At 37.7% G+C, this 20448-nt stretch overlaps 1 protein-coding gene across 1 annotated transcript in view; it reads left to right on the top strand.

Moving 5' to 3' along the window:
- LOC117328070 overlaps positions 1–20448 on the top strand; it is a 92339-nt gene that overhangs the window by 57458 nt on the left and 14433 nt on the right. The window contains exons 9-21 of the mRNA XM_033885408.1: positions 505–596; positions 1139–1243; positions 2551–2635; positions 3723–3823; positions 4044–4196; positions 4899–5136; positions 5322–5452; positions 5721–13500; positions 13983–14022; positions 17394–18440; positions 18764–18886; positions 19235–19833; positions 20210–20325. Of these exons, the coding sequence (XP_033741299.1) occupies positions 505–596; positions 1139–1243; positions 2551–2635; positions 3723–3823; positions 4044–4196; positions 4899–5136; positions 5322–5452; positions 5721–13500; positions 13983–14022; positions 17394–18440; positions 18764–18886; positions 19235–19833; positions 20210–20325 (10610 nt within the window). The remainder of the gene's footprint in view (positions 1–504; positions 597–1138; positions 1244–2550; positions 2636–3722; positions 3824–4043; positions 4197–4898; positions 5137–5321; positions 5453–5720; positions 13501–13982; positions 14023–17393; positions 18441–18763; positions 18887–19234; positions 19834–20209; positions 20326–20448) is intronic.

Below are 20448 nucleotides of genomic sequence, written 5' to 3'. Positions count from 1 at the left end.
ATTAGGCACAAATCTTCCTTAGTTAAAAAAATCTTGTGATTACAGTTGTTGATAACATCAGGAATTCTATCATGAGTTAAAAATGTAAAGTATTTACTGCTGAACAAAAAAAAAAGTTTTTATATCCTTGAACTAGCAACACTTTTTATCAGGCAAAATGTTTCTGACTAATTAAGACTGTAACCTGAAATGTTGTGCTTGTCGCCATTGAGAGCACCATTGCCAAGTTATTCACAAAAGAGTTTGAACTTTTTGACCGATATTCTAAAGAAATTTTTACTGTCTGGAAATTGTAAATAGCTAGTTCATGTAAGATCTAAATATTTTGTCAAAGCTAAGGTTTCCAATATTGTGTAGAAATCAGACAATGACATTGATATTACACAACCCTGCTTTTCTAGATTTTTTCAGACTTCTATTTTGCTTAATTAGTTCAATATAAGAGGACAGTATAACCACTACTTATCACATATTTCACATATATCAAAATAATGTATATTTCAGTGAACTGTGTATAGACACTGAGAGGCAGAGTGCATGTGAACTGGAGGTGGATGTTGTAGCTGCAGATATACTTAACAGACTAGAGGTAGATGGTAAGTAACCCAGTATGTATGTACTATAAAGATGGAGGGCGACACAACATATCCCCTTAACACTACAGGTATAGATGGTAAGTAACCCAGTATGTATGTACTATAAAGATGGAGGGCGACACAACATATCCCCTTAACACTACAGGTATAGATGGTAAGTAACCCAGTATGTATGTACTATAAAGATGGAGGGCAATACAACACATCCCCTTTACACTACAGGTATAGATGTACTATAAAGATGGAGGGCGATACAACACATCCCCTTCACTCTACAGGTATAGATGTACTATAAAGATGGAGGGCAATACGACACATCCCCTTAACACTACAGGTATAGATGGTAGGTAACCCAGTATGTATGTACTATAAAGATGGAGGGCAATACAACACATCCCCTTCACACTACAGGTATAGATGGTAGAGATTAATATAGATTAATATATACTAGTATACATCTAGCCATACCATTCTAACTGTCGGTCCTATATAAAGGTGTATTTTTATCTATCAGTAAGTGTATTTGTTTCTACCCGCTTCAGCCAATGTTGGTACCAACCCTGGACTAGCAGCTTTGTGGGAAGATGAGAAACAAAGGAGAAGGGATAGAGGCGAGTCTTCACAGCTTGCACCACCTGATTCTCAAGGTATAATTCAACTCTGTTCTTCGATTATTCCCCATGAAACGTGTTTGCTAGGGATGTTAAATTGAGCTCTGTATGTCTATCCACTGAGCTTCTAACTTTGTACACATGTCAGCTTAGGGCTGTAGTTGTATCTTCTGCTATTTTTGAGATTTCAATTTTGTTATTTCACTGGTTCCATGAAAATGGATAGTCAGAAATACAAAACTTATTGTTCTAAGCTGTCTTCAACTTCAAAACTCTTTCATTTACATTATCAGAATGGAAAATTTATTACTATGCAGTATTTCAATTTACAATATGTAATGTGTTTAAGCTTGAATGACTGCATTTTTACACCTATTCGGTTTCGCTGTTTGTTTTGTTTTTACAATTAACACTTTCCCAAAGGCTCAAGGACCAATTGCAATCCGTCTTTGTCTGCCGCTGTGCATTATGGTGCATCTGTCGTACATCATCCATAAACTTTTCTATATTGAATATAAACACTACTGAAGGGATTTCGATGACACTTGACAGTAATGCTAAGTACCTGGCCCTGACTAAGTGTTGTTATTTTCAACTCAGTTTGAAATCCACTATGACTGTCATGGCAGCCAGTTTGAAATCCACTATGACTGTCATGGCAGCCAGTTTGAAATCCACTATGACTGTCATGGCAGCCAGTTTGAAATCCACTATGACTGTCATGGCAGCCACCTTGAAAAACCTCTCCAAACATAAATTCAAGTTCCATTGGATGTATTACAATGAGTTTTTGTAGGATTGTTCAGTAACTCTTGGGATCAAAGTGTAATTATTTTTCGCGTCTGTCAAATGTAAAATTTTGCTGTAGGCAGCCATTTTGAAAATCTATTTTTTTAGAAACAATGTAAAATGCCAATTATCTCAAAAACAATCTATTTTTTATGTACACATAATGCTTAAGAAACATAAAGGAAATCATCCAAAGAATATCTTGGCAAAATTTAAGGGTCTTGGTGTTGTTAAAAGCAAAACATCATCTATCAGTCTACACACTAGACCTCAGGTGACTGTTAAGGTTCCTTGGACTCTTGGCAATAAGATACATATGTCCTTCTCAAGGACATTTTCAGAATTGGTCATGTGATGGTCTTCCTGAAAAAATTGAAAGGTTGGCTAATGATCCAGCAGAAGTTAAAAGATACCTGAACTACTCCAGACCACCATTTGTTAATTAAACTCACTGCTAATTGATGATGGATACTTTTAAATTATTTCCTCCTGCAACCTAAATTTCTGGTATACAATAAGAAAAGAGGTGAATTACCATGATGTTGATGTTTCAGAGCATGAAAATGTAGAAATAACAGAGAGTGATATGGAGCACAGGCAGAGATTTCAGGAGATTGTTTTGGAGCTTCAACCTTACATGTAAGTTGTAGGAGTTTTTCATGTATTCATTTGAAAAAAATGTGGTGAAATTTTTTAAGCTACCTTACAATGTTTCAAATTTTAAACCAGCCTATTTGATGATTTTGAGTTTAGTATAATGAGAGTTATTATAATCATCACAGTCAAATTTGAATATTATGAGGTATGTAATGGTCCTGAGAAATTTGTTATATGCAATGTTGACTGTAGATTATTGTTTATCTATAGCCTTCACTGCTTCTGATGGACTACCACCCAACTTCTTGTACACATGTCCCACTAATGTGTGACATTTTCTTACTGTTGACTAGTAGTATATGGATAAAAGGTGTATTTAGAAGCCATGACATTTAATCACTCCGGTAACACATTTCGGTAGTCGATAAGCTTCGTCGCCATTGAAATCAGCGGTCGGTGAGTAAATTTTACGGAACTGTAAAACAAGCGGACCAATTTCAAACACAAACAATTAGCGATGTCTTCACTCATATTCAGAGTGTCACGTTTCAAACTTATACATAAATATCCAAGTAAATCGATTATTTGTCATTCAATCATGCATTCTCCAACCGATCGGCATTCCGTATACTATATATGCACATTACGTAAACGCACGTGTCTTTAGCAGATTTATATAAACCTAACAACTTACGTAAGTGTGCATTGTACTTCTTATGCTTTATCTGTTAAACGCGATTTAAATATTTTGTAACCGATACATAGTTTGTTTAATTAATAAAATGCCTAGGTATAATTGATGAAAAGTATTTTTATTTTGTTGTGTTTGAGATATAAATTAACTAAACTTTTCGATGTGAGCCTGACATGCGGCGATCAACACGAAGACACTGGACATGTAACGTTTATAGATAGGGTTATTATCAAGAAAACATCGATTTATTGTCAGCCATGAATAATTCGAAGTATGTATGGGGTCAGTAATTGAGATTGAGATTTAGTCCAGTGAACTATTTGCACACTTATTAAATATAATTAAATATAAAACAAATCATTTATTTCGACTGAAAATGCCATCCTTACTTAACCAATACAATATGTTTTATAATGTGTATGAACATGTTTACAGGGACAGCCAATCTGACACAACTTCTGAGGCATCTCAGGGCGATGACCAATCACAGACAACACACGCCTCTGAAGTGGACCTACACATGTCGCAGGCAGAAGGTATGTCACTTCCTATGTTTAGCAAGGAATTACACCTGTCATAGACGAAGAAGTAATTACTAGTTAAGATAAATCATGTAGATTGTATATGTAATTGAATCAGGATTTGTGTAGAGACCATTTATAAGCTTAATAACATTTAATGGTATATTTAACATAAGGCAAGTTCTATGGAAGTTGATATTTATTCCCGATATTCCTTTCTGCTTTCAAATAACAGAAGACCTATCCAGCTCACAGGACACAGTGGATTTAGAGGAGGAGGAAGGTGTGGCACCACTGATTAGTCTAGAGTCCATCAAACGAGTTGTGTCCTTTAGTCAGAGTTTCAGTGAGGGATCAGCCGAGGGTTTACCATCATTACAATCTCAGAGTAAGTACCACAATAAACTAAGACTTTATTCTCATTGCTTAGTTGATGTGGTACTTTGATCAAATAACATTTTTACCAGTTTAAGTTCATAAAAATTTTGATATAAGAATCTTATATCATCACTGTGATGATATAGATTTTGTTTTTAACCAATCAAAGTGGTGCTTTCTATTCACCTCATTAAAAAATCACCAAATTTTTGGTTCAGATCCAATTGAGGCAAATGTAAAATAAGTGGCTGTTTGCTGTATTCATGCAACTACATTGCAGATTTTGATAGAATTATAAGGAAAACCTACCAAGTAACAGCAGAAAATACGTTAAAATTGCATTGAGCACCCCATTCAAAATGGTGCCATCATGTTGTGAAGTTAATGTCGTAAGGGTGTGATGTCATAGATTATGGTACCGATTCCTGCACTTTTTTAAGGCATAGATTTTCTTATTTATTTATTTATTTATTTTTTTTTTATTTTTTGTCTTTGACATATGAAATAAATGGAAAATTGAATGGTTTTTGGTAAATATAACATATATTCTGTATCTCCTATGACAGAATATCATATGAATATATGTTATATGTAAACCATTCAATTTCCTCTATTTCTTTTGTGACGTAAAAGTGTTACAAAAATATTTTGGAAAAATGTATAGAGACTGACCATTTCTTCTAAAAAAACAACTTTGCATTATGTTTTGCAGGGTCTAGCCAGGAACTTGCCGGGATGTTGGCATCTCTTGCAGAGGAGAGTTCCCCAGTATGTTCTCAGGTAGCAGCCAGTCAGATAAAGGCTCTAGAGGAAGAAGACAGTGTCCTTCATAACACATCACAGCAGCCTGACAATGACCTTGAGGGGATGTCAGAGGACGCAGAGACACTTGAAATGTCACAAAGAATGTGGGGTGAGGAGGAAGAGGAGAAACCTGTACAGGGACCGAGGTGAGGGACTTTACATACAGCTATACAAGTGATCATCTCTTGTTATATACTCTCTGTTCACACAAAACTGTGTTCTTCACATCCCCCCAATTCACATGTGAATTGCTTGTTAATTTTATCCAAAATATGCCTCCCCTACCATATGTATTGTATGTAGTACTAAACTATGTCCTGTCTCCCTCCAGTGGTGTTGGCGAGAGAGATTTCATCTGGACTGGAATGGATGACACGTGGGATGACTCTCAGCAGGCAGTTGATGATGATGAAGCTGAAGAAAATATTCCACAATTTGATGGAGCAGCTGATGAAAAACCAGGTAAGGAATACCATTTGCACTTAGTGTTCCAAAGTATAGGATTCACTGAGGCATACAAAGCATTATATCACATAATCCTATAATACTGGAGAGAGAAAATCTGTAATTTTGGCAATGTTTTTATTTGATATTTCAAATAAAACAACATATTTCAAATGGATGAAAATTAAAGTTGACCAACTGTACATTGAATCTTACCTACCATTGAGTTCTGTTTAAATACCATTAATGAATCTGAGTTTGATAAATGGTCATTATATTTTTTCAGCAAAATCCAAAGCTAAAAAGAGACTGGAAGTTTCTGAACCCATCATGCCTACGTTCACCCAAATGGGACAAGACCATCAACCGTATCAGCAAAGTCCAAGCCAATATCAAAACCAACAGATGATGTTTGAAGATAATTCCCAGTTTATGTATGGAAGCCAGGGAAACTCCTCCATGCAGTATAATCAGGGATACCAACAACAGCAGGGATACAACTGTAACTATGGCCTGGATAACAACTTTGGAAATCAGAGTGGAGATAATTACGACAGCAGTGGATGGGGTCAAAATTTTCAACAACTACATGAACTATCACCTTCACAAAATAACATGGCCATGTCCTGGGGGCAGGGCAACCAGGGCTGGGGAGAGGACAATACAACAAGTCCAGTACAGCATGTCCCTAGAGGGGAGCTCCAGACTACCACAGAACCGGTCCTTTCACCACTTGAGACCCTGCAGACAGTCAAGATGCCAATAGAGGCAGTTAACTCTCCTGTGCTACCCTCACCTCATTCCTCCCTTCAGTCACCACTATCCACACGACAGTCTCCAACACTCCAATCACCTAACACCTCCATGCCGTCACCACAATCTCTCACAACCATGCAGCCTCTACAGTCACCCACTGCAACCTCAACCACCTCCCAGTTGGATACCAGTGACAATAGGAACTGTCAAATCACACCCATGCAGCCAGCTCAAATGTGCATGGGTGACTACTCTAGTGCTGATAATCACAGCTATAATACCTATAACCAAAACTACTACGGAAACCAGTCTAGTGGGAACTTCAATACAGGCTCATACATGAACCAGTACAACCAAGTCACAGATCAACAGGCCAGAGGTCAAATGCCACATCAAAACTACAATCATAGTAGTTACCAGTACAACCAATACCATGGTAACCAACAGCAAATGCAGCTGCATCCAAACCAACAGCAATGGCCGCAGCAATTTCATGGAAACCAGGCACCAACACAAGGGCAACCCCAAGGTAGGAAAAAAGGCATGCAAAATGCTAGTGGGAAGTGGACCAATACTGGTAAAAGTACAGCAAAGAGATGCAGGAAAACAAAGAAATCACAGACATTGCCTGGCACAACTCAGGTCTGTTCAGGACCATTGAAGTCTGGTAATAATGGGCCAATTAAAGTTTCAACAAATAAAAATGGAGCCCAACCCTCAAAAGATGAAAATATTCCAAAACCAACAAGTACTCTAGAAAGACTTTTGCTGGGGGATGAGGATGAGGACTGTTCGAGTCAGACAGAGCCTGTGCAGAGGAGTGTTAGTCGATGTTCCAATATATCCACTGCTTCCTCACGTACCTCTGTTGGCCCAACAACCCCAGTCATGCCCACACCTAACATTGGCCCTCTCACCTCACCTCTATCTCCGTATGATGGTAAAGGCCAGCCCCAGAAGGTTTCCGATCTATTGACTCAAGTGAAGCCTTCCAGTCAAGACAGGCGCTCATCCTTGGGGGACAACATCATAGATTCTAGTCAGTTGTCAAACTCATCTCTTTTTGGTAGTCAGGAAGATTTGTTCATGGATACATCATCTAAGTCACAGTCATCATTGCTATCATCTCCTGTTCAGGACACACCCATAAATAATTCATTTTCCAGACCATCCTCCCAAACATCACAGAGTCCTAAGCTTGACTATCCAGGAAATTTTCAAGGATCTGCAGTTGCTGCAGGAAGCCAACAACAGGAAAAGAAAAATGACACATTTTCCTGTCTTCAAAGTCTTCAAAGTTTGGTATCAAGTGTTAACAAAGATCCCCACTATGGTGTAAATGTTCATCAAGACAAACATTTGGAAAATTACCAGTCACCAGGTCAAGGTCAGTCATCTCAAAGTAATCCACAGCAAGGTCAGTCATCTCAAAGTCATCCACAGCAAGGTCAGTCATCTCAAAGTCATCACTTGCATGCTCAAAGTCATTCATCTCATGGCTGCCAACCTCAAGGTCATCCAACTTTAGGTCAACACATGCATCAAGGTCAACCAATTCACCAAGGTCATCATCAAAGTCATCAAAGCCATCAAGGTCATTCTGGCCACTCTGATCCTCATGGCAAAATGGGCTATCAGCAGTTTTCTCCTCAGTACAAACCAATGTGGAACGATTCTCAGTCTAACATGAGTACATATCAACAGTCCCATAATTCAGGTCATCAACAGTTCCATCCATACTGGAACCCACAAGACAGGAGTCCAGTATCCAAAGGTAACTTTTCTCCTGTGAATAATGCTCCACCTTATGGCACAAGGGAGTATAGCACACCAACCCATGGCTCTATGAAGTTTCCAATGAGACATCCAACATCATCACAGTCCCCGGGAACCGGGGGTCCAGCAGGAGGGATGTCTCCAAAACTGCAGAGGTCACTCTCTGTTATCAAGAAGCGTGGGAGACCACGGAAGTATGATACACCTTCCAATCCACAGCTTCCACAGTATCCACTTATGCCACAAAGTCCAACGACCCCTACACAGCCAAGGAGTAGGTCCAATTCAGTGGCGGACAGGACTTGTGTAGTAAAGCCAACAGCTTCTAATGCTTCATATACATTTTCATTTCAAGTTCCTACTCCAGTATTCAAACGCTTGAAATTCCATAAGAAAAGACCATTGGACAGCTCAAACACAGTTAAATTTGTCAGGATGCATCCAATGGATGCTAGGCGATATAGCTTGTTAAAAATTGGACGGGAAATTGTAAAAACTCAAAATTTATCAACCACAGATGTAGAAAAAGCAGTGAAACGTATTCGATTGGAAAGCACCGCAAGTTGTACCCAGAAACAGGCTGCATATTCAGACACTGGTGAGCTGCCTTGTAATACTGAGAATGGTCCAACAGAAGAAATGTCTTGCATACATCAACCACGTAATACTCTTGCCCAAGATCTGTTTGGAGTTGTGCCAGAACCCAGGGATTCTGATAACTCGGGCTCAAGTCAGTCATACACTCAACCAATTCCAAACTCAAGTCAGTCATACACTCAACCAATTCCAAACTCAAGTCAGTCATACACTCAACCAATTCCAAACTCAAGTCAGTCATACACTCAACCAATTCCAAATGTGATGCCATCCATGGAAACTACAAGATTAAACGAAGATTGTGATAAATTTGAAAATCATGGAAGAGAGAACCATACTGAAGCAGGGTCAAGTCAACAAAAACAGACATTGAAAGCAAAGTTATCTGAAAACATCAGCAATCTACACCTAAAGAAAATGTTGCAGGAACGAATGGCCATGAAAGAAGCTAATAGATCTGCAGCTAACACAGGCACACAGAATTTCTCTGATGAATACAGGAGCCATGCTCAACCCATGCTAAACACCATTTGCAGGGATAGCCAGGAACACATGTCAACTCAATCAAAACAAGAGCTTGTTCAAGGACATAATTCTAGTTTACCATCAGCAGCTACTATGAAGTCATGCAATTGTAATATGGATAAATGCCATTGCCATAAAAAACAGGATCATGTTAATCAAAATCACCAGAAATGTGATGAAAAGAGGAAGGAATTAAAACAAGAAAATGACATCAAGAATGGAAATGAAAGACCTCCTGCTCAAGGCTTGAAAGGCAGATCACAACAGAATAGCTTTCTTAGTCAATTCCAGAATTTCTTGAGCAAAGGATACAGTTCTTTTGATTCTGATACAGGGAAAACTCCAAAAGAAAAAAATGTATCAGGGGAGCATAAGCAAGAAAATGGAGAACAACAGGATAAGAGTGGGGATAATTATCACATTTCTCCAAACTCTGATTCTACTACAAACCATAAAGATGAAGGAGAAATTCATTCTTCTCAGAAAAATGGATTTTCAAGTAATAATGGAGAGCATGGAACATGTGATGATGCAGCAGACCACATGTCAGGGGACAATAATCCAGTAGTTCACAGACCAGAAGGGCCAGGAGGAATAATGCATGAGGGTCAAATGTCAATAGGTGAAAGGCCAGGAGGACATGTAGTGAGAAATCACATGCCTGAGAGTCGGATGTCTGTAAGTCACAGGACAGATAGTCACATGCCAGAGAGAACCATGATGAGTGGTCATATGCCTCAAGGTCATATGGATCATATGCAAGGTGAAATATTGCATCAGATGCCAACAGGTCACATGCCAGGATATGTAATGAGAGGTCATGCACCAGGAACAATACCTAGAGGTCATGTACCAGGAACAATACCTAGAGGTCATGTACCAGGGACAATATCTAGAGGTCATGTACCAGGGACAATACCTAGAGGTCATGTACCAGGGACAATACCTAGAGGTCATGTACCAGGGACTGGCACACCTACAGGATACATGCCTAAAAGTCAAACACCTGGGGCTCATGTGCCTGGAAATCACATGCAAGGTCAAGGTTTTGAAGGTCACATGAAAGGAGACAACAACACACATGGGAATGATTTGAATAGTGACCAGAGAGGTAAAGCCACGATAACAGAGTCTGTAAACAGCTCGACTCCAAGTGGTGTAAATTTAACTGAGATGAAGAAAATTGAAAAACAGAACACCGGTAATTTTTTAGGGCTTAGTGACCAGAGGGGCTGTCCCTCTGGTCACAAAACTCCATTGCCTGATAAGAAAGATTTTCACAGTGCCAGTCATTCTAGTGTATCTCCAAGAACTGGGGTGCGTGAGTATTCACACACCAGAAACATTTTTGAAAAACTTTTGAATTCAAAAATCTTAGGTGAAGACAATGAACCGTCTATTAGTAATATCCAACTAGAACAAGAAAGGGATCAGCTTCAGGGTATGAATATAAATAATCATGTGACCAAAGTTACTCATTTGAAAGTCCTTCCACAAAAGGATGATCATGGATCACCAACTAAAGCATCCTCTTATGGCAGTAAACAAAACCCAAATTTTAGTAATATTATTGAACAGGTTCTTATGACATCAACGTTGAAGGACAAATTAGATGATAAACTTGACAGAAAAATGTTTCAGAGGGATAGAGTCGATGGTGGTTGTTTTGTGTCAGCTGCTGTGCCTTCTGTGGGCTTACACACTAATGAAGGATGTCAGGACATACGATTCAATGACAAAGGTCTCAAGGTCATCCGCCGAAGAAATCTATCTACAAAGAGAAGATTCAAAATCACAGCTAATGGTCACATCCATAATGTGCCTCCTGTTATAGACCCAGATGGGGAGGAAATCCAGAACGTGATTTTGAAGGATGTCAACCTGACAGAGGCATCTAATGGTGTCTTAACCCCTATTACCAGCCAGACACCTGTCGCTGGTAGGAGTCCAATACGTCATAACTGTAATGGCTTTGGCCTAGAAAACTACAAATTGTTTGATTCTGATATCATCTGTAATCGGAATGAACTGGAAGCCAAGTTGAGGACACTAAAAAGTGAGTTTGAACTTCAACCTAATCAGTCAGTAAAAAATTACTGTCTGTCCGAGAAAGACCTTCCCTGTCAAGGTCAAATAGATTCCCCCATTTCAGCATCCTGGTCAGAGCTGTCATCTCGGACAACTTCTAGAAAGGATTCCTCAGAAAGTTCAATGAGTGCTCCAGACATTTCTAAACCCCAGCTCAAACTGCAAAAAAGGAAGCTCAGCTTAGCAAGAGGTGAAAAGGTAAGCCACAAACAATTGTCTAAAGGAATGAAAGGGATAAGTACGGAAAACTCTGGGAGTGATATGGATTACACATTTGAGAAAGAAAATAAAGAGTTAAAAAGAACAAAACGTAAAAAGAAAAAAAAGGAGGTTGCTGGAATAGATTACATTGTGATTGGAAGATTCAAAGGCCATCGTAAAATGGCAGTATGCTTAGAAAGATTGGAGATAGGTCAGGATGAAAGTGTAAATGTGAAAGACTTTTTAGTGGCACAACCAAAATGTCAGAATTATGCTTTAAACAGCAGAACTTCAGATTCATCCAGTGGCGGGGAATTAGACTTGTATGAAGACCAGTCGTCAGGATGCCAGGAGATGAGGAAAAGTCTCGACGACCATTCTGAAGATTCTTCTTGTCGGTCTTCTCCTGCGAAAAAAACTAGTTTGGGAGCAGAAACCTGTGATGATTGGTCCAATGACAGTAAGGAACAGCAGGCAGACATTGATTCTGATGATCCTAAATCATCATCTAAAAGCAACAGAAAGAAAAAGAAACTTACTAGAAACCAGAAACTTCAGATAGCCTTCCTAGGTAAAAAGTCACGACGTAAGAAAGCTCCTGGGGCTGGAAAATTGATGAACTGTCTTTCATTACTTCACGAAGCGACAATTGCAAATCTTAATGACACTAGACTTTCTTACACTGAAAACACTGAGGATTTCAAGATCAGATATGATGATGCCATGTTCAAGATGTCTTTTATTTCATCTTCTGATTCAGAAAAAGGGAACATTTCACCCCCACTGCCCTTGTCCCCAGAGGAACTGGCACGGGACCATCAAGGCCTGACAAGGTCCACATCTGAGGCACAGAGCCCAGTCCTGCCTGTCAGTGACAACAGTCAGTCACCTGTCTACTCTGCAATGCAGGCAAAAATTAGAATAAACTCTTCAGGGAGTGATTTGTCTCCAGTTTATCAGCCAATTATGAACCAAGTTAACATGTGTGATGTTGACTTTAAACCATTTTCATCGGTGTCCTTGAGAAGTCCATCCTCACAAACTCCAGCGTATGGTCTGGGTCAGGAAAGGGTGACCAGATCTCTCGAAGACTTCAGTTCAAGTGACAGCAAAGATTGGGATGAGTCACAGAATTCAAGCTTGAATAAAAGTTATAAAAAGAAAAACAAGTTAAAGGAAGCAATTATCAGGCTGACACCGCTGTCTACAGCAGACATTGAGAACTTTTGTGGGAAGTCATATGCAAGAAATCCATCTAACCTGGAGAGAGTTAGTTCTCCAGTTTACGAGAAACATACCTCTATGTCTTCAAGTGATAGATCTAACTCGCCACCTGACCTTGGACCTCCAAATATACCTAAATATCCCAAAACTGGTGCTACTACTGATGACTCCAGATCTCCACCTCTTCTGATGTCCACATCATCACCAAACACATCTCAGTTAATGAGGACACCTCAAGGCCATACAGGATTTGGTTTGTATGAACACAAATCCCCTGTGAGTAGCTGCAGTAATGGGTCACTAAATGTAGTCCACAGTGATCGATTCAGTGATATTAGTGATGATGAAGATGATCTGCATCTACAATTGGAGGTAAACGATGATGAAACTGATATCCATTTGACCAGTAATAGTGAAGAGAAGGCTACCTCTTCACCATGCATACCACACTCTCCTAAAGAGAAGAGTGGCAGTGTGCCTTCTATGTGTGGATCTGGATCAGACGAGGATATGCCGTCGCTTACCAAGGAAAGAATCAGCATTGAAACAGACAATTTGATATGTGTAGATAGTATGGTGAGAAAGTGTGTTGGAAACAACAACACCCATTCACAATATCAAGCTAGTCCTTTGAAAAATTCCAGTTCAAGTCAACAGTTGGGAACAAGTTTTGAGGGTTTTGGAATTACAATCTTGGATAATACCTCAAAGCAATCACATCCCAACAATGAATTTGAAAGAACTTTAAATAACAGGACAGGCCGCATAGTGCTGACTCCAGATATATTACCACCCAGCCGGAAAATGGTGCAGAACACAGCCACAAGTTACGGATTGAACTCAGCGGAGATTGTCAGGGCCTACTGCAGTAATCCAGAGGATTTACCAGAACGACCAAGGTAAGTTGGAGTTTTCTTCCTTTATTTTCTTGAATTCCACTTGAATCAATGTGCATCTGTTTGATCTCCCTGTTTTGTAACAAAAATTTGATTTTTGATATATTCTCTAGTATATATTTTACAAAATTGTTATTTTCTGGTATAGTGCTGTGTGTTGTCCAACTTTCCCCATAAATTAACTGGTACACAAATCATTTTTGATGTCATACCCAGATCCTAGTTTTGTCTAGTTGAGCTATTGAATATACAAAAATAAATACCAGGAAGTTTGAAAATATTTTCCAGACAAAAAATTGAAAATTTGTTCCTTCTTGTGTAAATTATACATATTTTGAAATTGGCTTTTCTTGTGTGTGGGTATACAATCAAAATTGATGACATTGTCATATCATTTAGCTTTTCTTTATTGATAACATTTGTCAGTTTAGGGATTTTGTCCTCATTTCTATGATTGATATGCATGCATTTTGTGTCCTTTGTAGGGAACTGGGTGGGCGAGTATTAGAAGTTCAGTCTACCAGGGTGAGCCAACATATATCATGTAGTTACCACAAATCTCTTCTAAAATCTTCAGTCAGCATTTTATATCCATTGATTTAACACTAAGATTCCACACAAGTATTATTATTATTATTTTTTTTTTGCACAATCTTTATTTCTTGAAGTTGTCTGCAGTTTGTAGGAACACTTTTAATGATCTGTATGTAGCTCAAACCTTTCAATGGATATATAGTAATAGCATGACAATTTTATTTAAATTTTCTTAAAATATCTTGATTTTATATATTCCACCTCCCAACTGCATTTTCATAATATATAATATGTTATTGAAGTGTATGAATTTATACTTCAAAACTATAGGAAATCTGGAAGTGACATTTTGTCAGGAGTTTGATACTCCTTATTCCTTAGCATAGCAGAATGATATGAGCAAGTTTAGGATGATTTGAGTGCTGTGGCCTATATGTAACCTTGTCAGTGTTGTTAAAACCTCAGGATATACCATGTGTTCAAACTGGCCGACTGAAGATTTTGTGGAGAAGTATTTGTATACATTAGCATGAAGTTCTGGTTTTGCTTTTGCATAATAGAGTTACATCTAGCTCACCCGCTGGTATGAATTAACTGTGCCAATGTCTGTAAGCTTGTAATATAATACAACATCCATTGTCAGGGGCTACAGGGGTTTAGGACAACCAGTTCAAGTGATAGCAAAGATTGGAATGAGTCGCAGAATTCAAGCTTCTATAAAAGTTATAGAGTTATAAAAAAAGAAAAACAAATTCATAGAAAATGCCTTAGTTTTAGGAGTTTTTATGTCTTTGTAATGAAATTGTTTTGGTCACAACCTCTTAAATTGATTTTTTAATATAAAGACTATTTATATAATGATGTTATTTATATAGTGATGTAATCTATTGGTTATCTCATGATATTTTAAATTAGAGTTCAAGTTACTCTTTGTCAGTACAGCACTTATATATATATATATATATATATATCGCTGTAAGAGTTGTGATGACATGGCCTGTTACATTTCCCTTTTCCTAAAGAAGTGTGTATGTAGTAATGTACTCTGTAATGACTAACAGACCCAAATTGCTGAAATGGGTGACCTATACAGGCCCCTTTCGCCTATTGTTATTGCTTAAAGTAAATTGATTTGTTTTTATATGCCTGTCAACAAGAGTATTATGATTTGGCTTTGTCCATCTGTCCGGTATAAACTTTTGTTTGTCTGGTGATATCCTACATTTTTCGACCAATCTCTTTGAAACTTGGTATGCATTATAATCATATGTAGCTGTACATGTGTTTCCCTGAAAGGAATTTTAATGCAACTTCATTTGCAAAAGTAATTGCCATTTGTCTACTTCTGGAACGTCAATCTTTTCTGGATCCTGGAGATCTAAAGTTTTCTACCATTTTCTTGACAGGCTTTGTAATCAAGATATCAAGATGTTTTAGTAAGTTAGTGACTATTCCTCAAACTGTTAGAAAATTAAACATTAACTTTGTATTGAAAGGTGAACATTGATTTTGTAGTGAAAGGTGAGGATTAAAATTAAACATTGACTTTATAGTGAACAGTGAGGATTAAAATTAAACATTGACTTTGTAGTGAAAGGTAAAACATTGACTTTGTAGTGAAAGGTAAACATTGACTTTGTAGTGAAAGGTAAACATTGACTTTGTAGTGAAAGGTAAACATTGACTTTGTAGTAAAAGGTGAGGATTAAAATTAAACATTGACTTTGTAGTAAAAGGTAAACATTGACTCTGTAGTGAAAGGTAAACATTGACTTTGTAGTGAAAGGTAAAACATTGACTTTGTAGTGAACGGTGAGGATTAAAATTGAACATTGACTTTGTAGTAAAAGGTAAACATTGACTTTGTAGTAAAAGGTGAGGATTAAAATTAAACATTGACTTTGTAGTAAAAGGTAAACATTGACTTTGTAGTGAACGGTGAGGATTAAAATTAAACATTGAATTAATAGTGAACAGTGAGGATTAAAATTAAACATTGACTTTGTAGTGAAAGGTAAAACATTGACTTTGTAGTGAAAGGTAAAACATTGACTTTGTAGTGAAAGGTAAAACATTGACTCTGTAGTGAAAGGTAAACATTGACTTTGTAGTAAAAGGTGAGGGTTAAAATTAAACATTGACTTTGTAGTAAAAGGTGAGGATTAAAATTAAACATTGACTTTGTAGTGAAAGGTGAGGATTAAAATTAAACATTGACTTTGTAGTAAAAGGTAAACATTGACTTTGTAGTGAAAGGTAAACATTGATTTTGTAGTGAAAGGTGAGGATTGAAATTAAACATTGAATTAATAGTGAACAGTGAGGTTTAAAATTAAACATTGACTTTGTAGTGAAAGGTAAAACATTGACTTTGTAGTGAAAGGTAAACATTGACTTTGTAGTGAAAGGTAAAACATTGAATTTGTAGTGAAAGGTAAACATTGACTTTGTAGTGAAAGGTAAAACATTGACTTTGTAGTGAAAGGTGAGGGTTAAAATTAAACATTGACTTTGTAGTGAAAGGTGAGGGTTAAAATTAAACATTGACTTTGTAGTGAAAGGTGAGGATTAAAGCATGCCACCTCACCATTCAAACAGTGTAAGATGATGTAAATCTTATTTCAATTCCCAATAGTATGTAACACTATATGGCATTCAATGACGGTACATTGTTCCTCCCTGCGGTACTCTTGTTATACCAATTTCCTCTTTCAATTCTATTTTGTTTTATACTAACTTTTTCAGTGTCTCCAACCTTACCAGTATTTTGAACAGGTTTTACACTACTGCTATTTTAAAATCAACAGGTTTCATGTTTCCTTAAACTAGAAAGCATGATTTATGTTCCAAAAAGAATGTTTTTTGTGTGTCCCTTTCTCACCTTAACTTAACATTGCCGTATAACATAAAATATTGTGGATACAGTTCTTTTGTACTTTCAGGCTATTTAGATAGTTCCCTGGTAAAAACTTCCATGGATAACCTATGTTAAGAAATAGTAGTCTAGTATTTCAATTTGATTTGTAGTATTTTATTTTTGTGATTCCTTATCAACCATGAAAACTGTGATTGTTTATACCCTGGTACATTTCAGTATATTATACAGTATAATATTGGTAGTGTTTGATCGAGTAAACTTGTGTATAGTCAAATGTCATTCTACCTTGCTAGTAATGTAACAAAACTTAGGTAGATTAATTAAAATAACCTTCAAGATAAAATGAGACCATTGAAATATCTAAGTATGCACCTTGTTTTAAAAGTGTATCTTAATAAGTGTACAATGTTAAGAAGAAAGGGGAGTGCTCTTATTTAAATGATATATTATCTTTCAGGTAAAAGTTTGATACATTATCTTTCAGGTAAAAGACTATGATGATTTCTACAATTACACAGACTGTGATGGATTACAGACCTGGAGGACCAGGCTGATGGCACAAGACCAAATAGTTTTAAGTCAATCAGAAAATGAAACACTAATGAGCAGAATAGAAAAAGATCCACAACTTCGTTTTGCTCTTTTGGGTGATAGGTCTGTTATTATCTCCCCTTGTAATCCACCACCCAGTAAAGAGATTGTTAAGAAATGGGCATATGGGAGGAAAGTTTGGAAGGACTTGAAGAATAAGGAGAAACAGCTCAAAATTGATAGTAATAAAAAGTATGACAGAAAAAACATTGATGAAAAAGAAGTTTCCGAAATTGGAAGTTTTGGACATGAACTTAATTTAGATAAAACACTGATTAATGAGGAAGACAAAATGTCTCGATCAGAAATAATTGACACTAGTGGTCAGCACAGCCTTTTGACAAAGGATATACACCAGAATGATGCAGGCAATGAAAACACTAAGGACAGCAAACAGCTGGATGTCACACGAACGCTGTTTGTGGAAGGAAACGGGGAAAGCTCTGATGATGATAATGAAGTAATCGGCCCTTCTCCGCCTTCTGGATTAAGGTTTTCCCAGTTCTCACACTCCAGATTTATGTGTTCACAGTCTGAAAATTCTCCTGTGATGAGCCACAGCTTACCAGTCACTCCAGATACAGAAACTGGTGTTATTAAAGACAAACCTGGTGACACACCTGTGACTCCAATCACTGCAATAGTTGGCTCACCTGTGATGCCTGATGGTACGTGTTGTGTAAGTAGTGATGTTACAAACACACCTGTACATGGCAGGCAAAAATTGGGTCTCTTTAACTCAGCATTCACACCGGTCATGTCAGGAAGAAAGCCTAGTGCTACAAGTACTCCGAGTGAGGATGGAAAATTTCATCCTATCAGTATTGGTAATAGAACTCCAGGTATATTTGCCACGCCCAAAAGGGTGCCACTCCCACGACGACTGTCATCTAACACAAAGAAGTCTCTACAGCAGGCTCTTCAGTCATCACAGTTACAGGTAAACCTAGCTTTTATTTTATTTTATTAGGCAATAACCCTGGCATTAGCCCGATGTCTAGTAATAAGCCATCCATATTGATTGCAGTGTAATAATATGCTAACAAAAACAGGCAAAACACTAAATGCAAATTGTTAGAAAGTGAAGATGTTGATGTTCAACATATACAATAGACTGTTTATTTTATGATTATTTTAAAGAATTTCTCTATTCATTTACAATAACTTGAGGAAACTACTCATCTTTATACCAGTACTGCTATTTACTACTCTACTGCTATTTACTACTCAATTATTTTACTGAATTGTCAATTCTGTTTTCAGCAATATGCTACACCCCGAGACCAGAAGGGTCACACATCACAGATAGACGGTCCCACTCCACAAAACTCATTTGGGTTCAAGGTTAGCCAGGACAATCTACAGGAAGCCAAGGCACTCCATGAGGTGTGTCATCATTTTTTTTTTTAAATCTTTACTTCAATCAATTCACTCTCTGGATTGTGTTTGTAAGAATTGCTGGTACCATAAGATTTTAGCACATTATCAAATTTTATCAGATTAGCACGCCCATGAATTGGACCGCCCAGAATATATGTAAAAAAAAATAAAAACAAAACAAGAAAAAAACAAAAAAAAATATGTTTATATTAAATAATGAAATATTTACATAATCCAACATATCAAAACATGCCTAATGACATTGTCCTTCTTGGACATGTTCCTGTGTAAAAGTTTTGGTATGTATGGTGCTTGTCTCGCTAGTTCTGCTGACCATTAAGTTGTTTGTTTTAGGTACAGAACCTTACAGTGCTGAGTCTTGAACTCCATGCTGAGACCAGGAGTGACCTTCGACCTGATCCTGAAGTTGATGCTGTAAAGGCTGTATTCTATTCCATCTCCAATGATGTGGACCCAACAAAGGGTAAAACACAAGTCACTGGGGTTGTCATTGTAGACATGGTCTCTGCAGATGCAGAGAGAGCACTGATAGAGAGAAGAAAGAAAAGGAAAAACTCACAATCCCCACCTTCATCTACACTATCTGGATCTAGCTTAGATAGGTCAAGGTCACCTCAGCCTTGTAGTTCTAGATCAAGATCACCTACAGCATCTACTTCAAGGTCAAGGTCACCTTTGTCAACCGCAAATAAATCACCCCAACCTTCAACCTCAAAATGTAGGACTCCATCCCCGAAACCATCCACTCCAAGAGGAAAGAGAACAAAGGCCAAGGGTGCTGCGACACCTCCACCTCGTCGCTATGACAGCACCGAAGATATACCAAACACATTTTTACAGAGGTCAGGAATTGACCTTGGCGACCTTCAGGTGACCTATGTTAGGGATGAGGAAGAGCTGTACACAGTGTTCTTGGATGATCTTATTGCGAAGTAGGTTTAGCCTTAGCCTTACTTTTTCTTTGACATTTTCTTGGTAAATTCTTAGTCCAGCTGAAATCAACAATTGTAGGCTAGATTTCGAAATGGCTTAACTACTGATATTCATTGATACCACACAATATTCCTGAAGTGGTGTTGACTGAGGAAAAACAGATGTGCTTAACAAGATAGTAAATTAGTTGATGGGCAAAATTTGCCTCTGTAACCATATCTGAGGTATAATAAAAACTGATTGACAGTAAAAAAAGTTGGGAACACTTGTTAATTCATCATTCAAAGAAAAACATTGTCAGTTTTACAAAGCGTTTAGCATAAACAGTATTACCTTTGCATGCCTATGTTGTACTATTGACTTGTAATGTTGTAGGTGGGACCCTGATATACTCGTGGGATATGAGATACAGAACTTTTCCTGGGGATACCTGCTACAACGAGCTTCTCACCTCAGCATTCCTCTGTGTTCCAAGCTGTCCAGAATACCAGGTAAGTCAGCATTCCTCTGTGTTCCAAGCTGTCCAGAATACAGGGTAAGTCAGTATTCCTCTGTGCTCCAAGCTGTCCAGAATACCAGGTAAGTCAGCATTCCTCTGTGCTCCAAGCTGTCCA

Source organism: Pecten maximus, chromosome 5, assembly GCF_902652985.1.
Source record: "Pecten maximus chromosome 5, xPecMax1.1, whole genome shotgun sequence".
Lineage (NCBI taxonomy): Eukaryota > Metazoa > Mollusca > Bivalvia > Pectinida > Pectinidae > Pecten > Pecten maximus.
Note: the sequence above shows the minus strand (reverse complement) of the source record. Positions and strands in the feature narration are given on the sequence as shown.